We start from the raw sequence: 9,883 nt of genomic DNA on the forward strand, positions 1-9,883 counted from the left end.
ACACTCCCTCTTGCGCCTCCCTCCCACTATCCCTATCCCACCCCTCTAGGTGGTCACAAAGCACCGAGCTGATCTCCCTGTGCTATGCAGCTCATTCCTACTAGCTACCTATTTTACGTTTGGAAGTGTATATATGTTCATGCCACTCTCTCACTTGGTCTCAGCTTACACTTCCCCCTCCCTGTGTCCGCAAATCCATTCTCTATGTCTGCGTCTTTATTCCTGTCCTGCCCCTACGTTCTTCAGAACCTTTTTTTTTTTAGATTCCATATATATGTGTTAGCATACAGTATTTCTTTTTCTCTTTCTGACTTACTTCACTCTGTATGACAGACTCTAGGTCCATCCACCTCGCTATAAATGACTCAATTTCGTTTCCTTTTATGGCTGAGTAATATTCCATTGTATACATGTGCCACATCTTCTTTATCCATTCGTCTGTCTATGGACACGTAGGTTGCTTCCATGTCCTGGCTATTGTAAATAGTGCTACAATGAACATTTGGGTACATGACTCTTTTTGAATTATGTTTTTTTCAGGGTATATGCCCAGTAGTGGGATCGCTGAGTCGTATGGTACTTCTATTTTCAGTATTTTAAGGAACCTCCATATGTTCTCCATAGTGACTGTATCAACTTACGTTCCCACCAAGAGTGCAAGAGGGTTCCCTTTTCTCCACACCCTCTCCAGCATTTATTGTTTGTAGATTTTTTGAGGATGGCCATTCCGACCAGTGTGAGGTGATACCTCATTGTGGTTTTGATTTGCCTTTCTCTAATGATTAGTGATGTTGAGCATCCTTTCATGTGTTTGTTGGCAATCTGTATATCTTCTTTGGAAAACGTTTATTTAGGTCTTCTGCCTATTTTCGGATTGGGTTGTTTGTCTTTGTGATATTGAGCTGCATGAGATGCTTGTAAATTTTGGAGATTAATCCTTTGTCAGCTGCTTCATTTGCAAATAGTTTCTACCATTCTGAGACTTGTCCTTTCGTCTTGTCTATGGTTGCCTTTGCTGTGCAAAAGCTTTTAAGTTTCATTAGGTCTCATTTGTTTACATTTTTTAAATTTCCACTTCTCAAGGACGTGGGTCAAAAAGGATCTTTCTGTGATTTATGTCATAGAGTGCTCTGCCACTGTTTTCCTCTAAGAGCTTTATCGTTTCTGGACTTATATCTAGTTCTTTAATCCATTTTGTTTTTATTTTTGTGTATGTGTTAGTAAGTGTTCTAATTACATTCTTTTACACGTAGCTGTCCAGCTTTCCCAGCACCACTTATTGAAGAGGTTCACTTTTCTCCATTGTATAATCTTGCCTCCTTCAACAAAGATAAGGTGACCATATGTGCATGGGTTTACCTCTGGGCTATCTATCCTGTTCCATTGATCTATATTTCTGAACCAAAAATGGTTCTGATGAACCCAGGGGCAGGATAGGAAAAAAGATGCAGACGTAGTGAATGGACTTGAAGACCCAGGGAGGGGGAAGGGAAAGCTGAGACAAAGTGAGAGAGTGGCATTGACATATATACACTACCAAATGTAAAATAGGTAGCTAGTGTAAAGCAGCTGCATAGCACAGGGAGATCAGCTTGGTGCTTTGGGACCACCTAGAAGGGTGGATAGGGAGGGTGGGAGGGACCCGTGATAGGGAGGGGATATGCGGGTATATGTATACGTATAGCTGACTCACTTTGTTATACAGCAGAAACTAACACAACACTGTAAAGCAATTATACTCCATTAAAGATGTTAAAAAAAGAAAAAAAGCCTTAAATGAAGTGGCATGGGCACACATGTCCATGGAGAGGAAGACTCAACACAGTAAAGAAGTCATTTCTCTTCTAACTACAACACAGCTGTAACTCAATTGCTTTAATAGTCCCAACAAGATCTTTTGTAGATATTCCCAAGACTATTCTAAAATTTTTATTGAAAGGCAGAGGAACTGGGAGAGCTACAACAATTTTCAGAAGGCAGAATAAAGCAGGAGGTATCCCTACACTATCTCAAAATATATTATACAGCTACCGTAGTCAAGAATGTGTTGTACTGGCAGAGGAATAGATACATAATCCATGGAACAGAATAGAGCACCAAGTATGGCCAACTAATTTTTGACAAACCTGCCAAAGCAATTCAATGGAGGAAGGATAGTACTTCCAACAAACGGTTACTGCAAAAATTGGCTATCCATAGCAACAACAACAACAACAACAAAATCCATTCAAAGCAAACTTCACAGCTTATAAAGAAATTAATACACAATGGATTGGGGCATCACTCAGATGGAAAGGGGGATAATCTACTGGCGGTCATAAGCTTACTGGTCTGAAACAAGTTGGATCTTGATATAGCGTTCTGCTATCATGGGTATATACACAGTGTTGCATACAGAGGGAGGAGAAGTAATTGGCCCCATCCAAGGTTAAGGAGGACTTTACTGGGGAGTTGTTTCTTTCCATCAGACCCTACACATCCTCAGGATTATACTTCATTTCATAAGGCCTCAGTTTCCTATAACAGTTTCTAGAACAGAGCATTATTTTGTCGTGCACACTCAGTGGTGCAAGTTAATTATCTGGTGTTCTGGGTGGCATAGCATTCTCTTCCTCTCTGGTTCATCACCCATGATAGGCCAGTAAAGGTGACCACTCAGAGTCTTAACTGTGAAAGTGTTCTGCATTCCTCAGGACACAGGGCTCCCTCTCTCCCAGAAGCCATGAATCTCCTGATGCTGACCTTCATGATATGTGGGTTACTAAATCTGGTGACCAAAGGTAATGGAACCCTACAATGGAGAGATGATGGAACTAGGAGGAGTTGTTGACCCTGGGCTCCCAGGTGTCTTGAAGGGGAAAGAGAGTCCACAGGAAAAGCCTTGGGCCAATAAAGAGCAGTGCAAGTGCTCTTATGATGGCATGCTGGCAGCTCCATGTCCCTGCTCTCTAAGAATCTGTTAGAGACATTTATGCACTTATTATTATGTACTTATTATTTTTGCTAAGAAGTGTATTTATGTTTCATATACAAGTATATTCTATACAACCAATCATAGACATAAACCATTCAACATAAAATTCCTAGACATGCACCTTATTGCTGTCTGCTTAGTGCATTGTCAAATTCTGAATATTGCAAATGTTTAAAATGAAGGAAAATATCTAAGTTTATAATATTTTCTATTTCTTTGACTATGGAGAAGTCAAACTTCAAATATATATTTATCATGTATTTCGATTTTTCTGTAAAGTGTGTGGTTCTACTTATTTTTCTCTTTTATTGTGAGGGTGGTAGATTTGTTTCCTGCTGATTTATAAATTTTTGCTTATAGGTTCTATTTTGCAACTTAGCTATTTAATGTTTTGAGTGTCTTTTTCTGTTTTCAATTGAGATGGCACCTGAGGGTTTTGTAAAGAAACATTTTACCAAGCCAAACTGTCCATCAGTGGAGTGCTGTTAATAGCTATATTGAAGTTGATGCTATCTGATTCCGTATCTGTTTTCCTTCTTTCTTTTTGTTTTCAGAGAGAATTCACACGAGGGATAATATTTTGGCTAGATGGCTTATGTGCCTGAATTAATACCATTGTAATTCATATTTTTTAGATGTATGATTTTGAAATATTGGTGATGGAGGTCATAAGTCCTAATGACATAATAATTCCAGACTGAGGAGCTTTGAAATAAGTGACGGCTGCCATTCTAAAAAAAAACCAAAAAACATTAAGTTATAGATTATTCCCAGTCACCATCATTGTATTGCTTAAGCCATATTCTTGGAACTATCTTTGATATTCTAAGCTGTGAGATCCATATCTACCAGGAAATCTATTACATCTATCTGCAAATTATGTCTAGAACCAACTGATCTCACCACCTCCATCCACTGCTACCGCTCTGATTCAAGTCACTATCGTCTCTCACCTGTTACTGCTTCCTCATAGCTTCCTCACAGGTCTCTGTCCTTCTACTCTTGCCTCCTGCCGCCTTCTGTCAAGATAGCATAGAGTGTGATCTGCTCGCACTGGAAGTCAGACCACGTACCTCTTCTGCTCAGATCTCTGCAGTGGCCCCCTCTTCACTCAGAACAATAACCAGCGTCCTTACAGTGGCCCACCAGGCCCTCCATGATCTGGTGCTTATGACCTCTCTCACCTCATCTCCCACCACTCTAGGCTTCTAGTCCTTACTCACTTTGCCAGAGCCACACTGGCCTCAGTGCCCTTCCTCAAACATGCCAGGCTTGCTCAACCCACAGAGTTCTGTTTTTTCCTCTGCTTAGAATGCACTTGCCCTACATACTGGTGTGGCTATTCCTTCACCACCTTCAGGTCACCGTTTAATTGTCACCTTCTCTCAAGACCTCTGCTAACTGCTGTTTAAGAAACTGTCATCTGCCCCCATGACACACCAAATAGATTCCACTTAAATCTATTCTCTCTTATTTCTGAAAACCACTTATCATCCTCTCACATACAGGATAATTTACTCATTTTCTTTATTGTCTGTTTTCCTCTGCTAGAAAGTAAGCTCCATGCGATTTTGTCTGCTTAGTTCACAAATGTACCCCAAGCACCTAGAATAGAGTCTGTACCACAGTTAGGGGCTCAAACCTCTGTTGAGTGATGGGCTGTACTCGAAATTTTAACTCTGGTGGGAATAGTTGAAAAGGAGTAGTGAGCAATGCAAGTGAGAGGCAAGTTTAAAGAAGAATTGACAGAACAAGATGATTTAACGTGTTTGGGAATGGAGGAGAAATGCTGACAGGACTCAGATTTCGAGGATGGGCACCCTGGAGGAAAAATAAATAAATACATAGAGAGGTAATCTTTGTAGAAGTGAGGAATGAGGAAGCAATGTTAGACTTTGTCCAGGATGAAAGAAGTGGTACAGCTACCCTTGAAACTTACAGAAAATTCTACCAAGGGCAATAGAATTGGAGCCAGTAAAATAATAAGAGAATAATGAATCATTGGAGAAGTTGGGATAAAGCCAACATTCCCAGGGTAGGAAATAGGAGCCAAATTTTCATTGTGCTCTCTCTCTCTATCTCAACCCACGAAAGGTACTTTTCATACTTTATCAAATTAAATGCAAAAAGGGTTGTTTTGAGAATTACTTGACCTTCTTCATACATCCTTGGCTTCCTCCAACATAGAGCCTTTGCACTAGCATTTCCTAGAATACACCAACCTTGGTGCTTCTCAGGCGGTTTGCTGAGAAAGATGGTCATATAGTTGCTTGATAAATGATCATACAATGGAACAGACTAGTTTCATGGTAGATGCCTATCCTCCATCCTCCAGTGAATTATCACGCTGCTTAGAAATCCTACTGTATTTCTTGTGTGAGCTCATCTTTCCTCTTTCCTAGACCACTTTTTTGCACTGACCTTTCTTTCTTTTCAATTCTCCTGCTCCACTCCTGTCTATGATATTCCCTCCCAGCTTAGGACTTTACCCCACATCTCAAGATTTTAAAAATTCAAATGGCACTTTTTCTTTTTACCGCTGCCAACACTCATACCAGTATGGCTTTGCACCCATCTTCTCTTTCCCTCTTGACATAGCTGAGGAAGTGTGCTTCTCCATATCACATACAGTCAAACGCTGTATGTGTTCTTAATCCTTGTCACCTAATCAAGGACTATGCCCTTCTTTTGCCTCATTTCCCTCTTCTACGTTAATCTCTCCTTTTCTACTTGTCCCTTCTTAATATTTGCAAACATGCTCTCTTATTTCCCGGTTTTCAAAACAAACCTGAAAAACCTTCCCTTGACTCCATATTGTCCTCCAAGTACTTCTCTATTTCTCTGCTCTTCCTCACAGCTAAACTTCCTAAGAGTTTGGTCTCCAGGTGCTATTTCCACTTCTCATTCACATGTCAACCACTTCACTTCTGTTTCTCCTCTTCCTACCACTCTGAAGATTACCATTGACACTCATCATGTTAAATGCAATGGAGGCTCCAGCTCCTGCTTTATCTCGCTCAACCTCACAGCAGTATTTGCCTACAAGTGTCCACACGTTCCTTTAGGAAACGTTTTCCTCACTTGCGTAATCTAGTCATACCTGATGCAACTTTCTTTGTATCCCTTTGGCATTTGCCATTTTCATGCACACCAGCGTGACCTGCGCCTGGCAGTATCCTCAAAGCATGGTCGATTGCTTGCAAATCAGTCCTGTACAGGGCAGTCGGGAAATGACAGGGAATTGTCAGCTCACTCTGGTATCATCTATCAACTACTGGATGGTGGAAAAATATTCCAGCTCCTCTGACCCTCAAGAAGGATAAATTGGACCTTTATCCTAGCCATATACTAATTGCCAGATTTCCCCATGGGGTCATGCTCTAGTCAATCACAGTGGTAACTAACTGTATTGGCTGTCTTATTTCCCTAACTTCCCCATTTCCAAACTGATTTTGGGATGTGGGGAGTGCTGAATACCCTCAACTCATTTATTATACCGTAGTCAAAATTTATCCCAAGGTCTGCTTTTGGGAAAACTAATCTAATTCTCTAGTGTCTCATTCTCCTGTTTTGCTCTAAGTATCTTGCTGTTCCTTCTGTGCCTTCTCCTCCTATCTGAGCTCTCTATATTGACACTCCCCAGAATTTAACTATGGCCCCCTGTTATCTCACATTATTCCAACGCTATATGTACTTTATAACTGTAGTTTTAAATACTATCCATAGCAATGATTCCACAATTTACATCTAGAGTCCAAACTTGTCTACTGAGTTGTTACAGCTATATCCTACTGCCCTCTGGACATCTGAGGTATATTGTGTTATATACCCCAAAACAAGTACTTGTAACCACCTTTTTCTCTTCCCTCCAAATCGTGTTCTTTCCTCTGTTTACTATTCTATGAATAGCAAGTATCACGAATCTCCCCTATATCGGCTCAGAAATGTACTGATGTACTTGGATTTCTCCATCCTCCGCTGACCTTATATTCAAACAATCGATGTCTTTAGTCTGTTCTCTTCTTTACAACTCTCACAGCCCTAGTTCCAGCCATCCTCATGTTTCACCTGGCCAAAGCTTCTAACGTGTCTCCCAGATTCTATTCTTCCTTTTCCCTTATCTAATTTCCATGTGACATCCTAGCTAACTGTCTAAAACATGAAGTAAATTAACTCACATGATGGTTTGAAATAAATAAAAATGCTTAATAATGGCCAAATTGACTAGGCAATGGCATGATTACTTCAAGCTCATTTTATCTCGTGCCCCTTTGCTCTTTGCACATTATACTTCAGACTCTTCAGCTTTCTCTTAATACCTTAAAGACACTATGCTGTTTCTCAACACTGGGACTGAGCATTTGATGGTCCTTTCCTGAAATAATCTTTGCCTCCTGTGTATCCTGTTGCCTCCTTTCATCCTTCGTGCCTTGCCGTGGCTTAACTATTAGCTTTACATATGTCTATCCTCTCTGTCTCGTTTTCTTCCTCCTCCTCCTCTTTCCTTCTTCTCCAGTCTTTCTCCTGCCCCCTCCCCTCTCCTTCTCTCTCTCCTCTCCCCACCACCAGCAATTTCCTTGATGGCACATGTCACAGTTTTTAATATACAGTTTTAGTTTTCTTCTTTGTCTCTCCAAATGGCTTGTGGTATTTGTTGTCATATTACTTTTGATGGCAATAGTAGTAGTTGTCAAACTTTGGAATTAATGTTTGTCGTCTTGTGGCTAGAATTTTTAAATTGACTGCTTGTTTAACCTTGCAGCTGGCTGGTTTGTTGAAAGATGCTGGAAGAATGATGTAGGACACTGCAGAAAACGATGTTTACATCTCGAAAGGTACAAACTTCTTTGTAAGAATAAGCTGTCATGCTGCATTCCCCTCAGCAGTGACCATCCACACACTCAATGGCCAATACGTCCCACATTCGGTGAAGATGTAACTGTTGGATTTGGTACTCACGATGGTTTTCCTTTTTCTCCCATATCTGGGTTGAATGATGAGGTAACAATTAAAACAATTGAGACTGAAGAAACCACAGTAACTGGGACCACTACTTCCGAGAGAGATTCTCCCTAGACTTTGACAACTATTCCTGAGAGCGTTGAGGGTACAACATTTTCTCATGAGCCTGAGACAGCAGATCTATATAATCGTTGGGACTAATATCCAGGGAGCCAAGTCTACAGATGTTATTTCACCGGGGACAGTTCAATCGAGAATTGGATGACATAGAGGTGGACATAATGCTACTGCCTAGACAAGAACCGAGAGAGTTACCTCACAATTAGAAATGTATAAAGAGAAGTGTATAGAAGATATAGGGATTCTTTATTTTGGGCTTAAATTCGTTCTTTGTTTTCCTCTGATATACTAATATACATGTGCTAATATTTGGCCTCAGGTGATATTTGTGTGTGTATTTTTCCATAATAAACAAACAAACAAACACATAAATAAATACCACGGTTTTGAGTTGCCTGTATAGTTGAGACTGAAATTTTGATTTCTGTAATACCTGAAACACTACTATCATATATGGAAGAACCTATGAAGGCACATAAAAAGTTCCAGACAAGTCTTCCCTTTCCTGTCCCTCTGTCCTCACCAACATTTATTGTAAGTGCTGACTTTAAATCCCTGTTTGTATCATGAGGTCAAATTTTGTTTAATACTTCAACCCAAAACAAACCCAGTTTTAGTTAGAAACTACCTCATTCACCACGAACACTGATTTAACTAGATAGAGGTGCACATGGGACTTGCCTTAAGAGCACATCATAGTAAATTAAGAGGTACATCACAAATTTTACTTATCTTTCCAATGCTCTTTCCACTCAAAAGTCTACTCAAAACTTCCAACTATGGTGGTCTCATTGCATGCCTCTCCAGATGTTCATTTTGTCCACGAATACTAGTTGTGTGTAGGGGGGTCTATGCTTTGTCTGCCTCTGTGCATGTGAGTGCTGTTTGCACAGCAACTGGTGGATCAGTGACTTTACTCTCTGATATCACAGAGAAGTAGTTATTCACTCTAAGGTTGACTAATTATTAATGTGCTGAGCGAAGGCTGGTGTGCTACTGAGAGCCACAGTCCCAGATGCCTAAATGTCTCAGAATGAAGAAGGTTTATTCTCTAATTCTTTTTATTTTCTTAGGGTCAAGCTGCCAGTGACCCCAGCTGTGGATTTGATATTGGTCATCAGGCCACTGACCTTTAAGTAGACCTCATATTCCAGTAGATCATGGACCTCTTGTTGGCTGACAAACTATCCTACTTTGCCTGGGACTGAGGGTCTTCCCAGATCTTGGGAATTAGAGTGCCAAAACCAAGAAAGTCTTTAGCAAACCTGGACAAGGTGATCGACTTTTTTCTAGTGTACCTTGGCCTAAATTGCTCTTCTCCATTTCTTTGTATGGCTGACACCTCGTCACACAGGTCATATGCCAACCCTTCACAGAGGCATTCTTTCACCATAAAGACATCCCTAGGCCACCAGTCTGCCTCAGACTAGAGTACTCTTTTTCTATACTTTTGTCTTAAATGTCACCTCCTTAGAAATAATCCTTGGCCACTAGACCACTCCTCACACTACTCTGCATTATTTTCTTCCATTCACTTAAATTCTTTGAAATTATTTTGTAGATTTCTTTGCTCTCCTTCTGAATTATTTTATCATTTACTTACATATAGCCTGTCATCACCACTATAATGTACATAGAGTCCTTACACTGTGGTCCTGTTCATGGCTGCGTCCCAAGCTGCTAGACTAGTGCGTTGCGCATGGTGGATGCTCAATAAAAATTTTTGCACTTGTTCATGAAATCATCTCAAATAATATGAGAAGATCTGACAATATAAAGTAGTAATCTTCAAACTGGGATACTGGTTGCAACATTTTTTTCCAAGAT

At 40.3% G+C, this 9,883-nt stretch overlaps 1 protein-coding gene across 1 annotated transcript; it reads left to right on the forward strand.

Moving 5' to 3' along the window:
* The first annotated feature begins 2,722 nt into the window (after window positions 1–2,722).
* On the forward strand, window positions 2,723–8,050 carry LOC130704827 (beta-defensin 125-like). The gene is made up of 2 exons (XM_057528416.1): window positions 2,723–2,780; window positions 7,737–8,050. Exons 1-2 carry the CDS (start codon window positions 2,723–2,725, stop codon window positions 8,048–8,050), a joined length of 372 nt encoding a protein of 123 aa, XP_057384399.1.
* The last annotated feature ends 1,833 nt before the right edge of the window (window positions 8,051–9,883 follow it).

This window comes from Balaenoptera acutorostrata, chromosome 15 (genome assembly GCF_949987535.1).
Source record: "Balaenoptera acutorostrata chromosome 15, mBalAcu1.1, whole genome shotgun sequence".
NCBI classification, from domain to species: domain Eukaryota; kingdom Metazoa; phylum Chordata; class Mammalia; order Artiodactyla; family Balaenopteridae; genus Balaenoptera; species Balaenoptera acutorostrata.

Coding starts and splice junctions, on each gene's coding strand:
- LOC130704827 (XM_057528416.1), top strand. CDS start 2,723: ATGAATCTCCTGATGCTGACCTTCATGATATGTGGGTTACTAAATCTG. Junction 2,781..7,736: donor ACTAAATCTGGTGACCAAAG/GTAATGGAACCC, acceptor TTAACCTTGCAG/CTGGCTGGTTTGTTGAAAGA.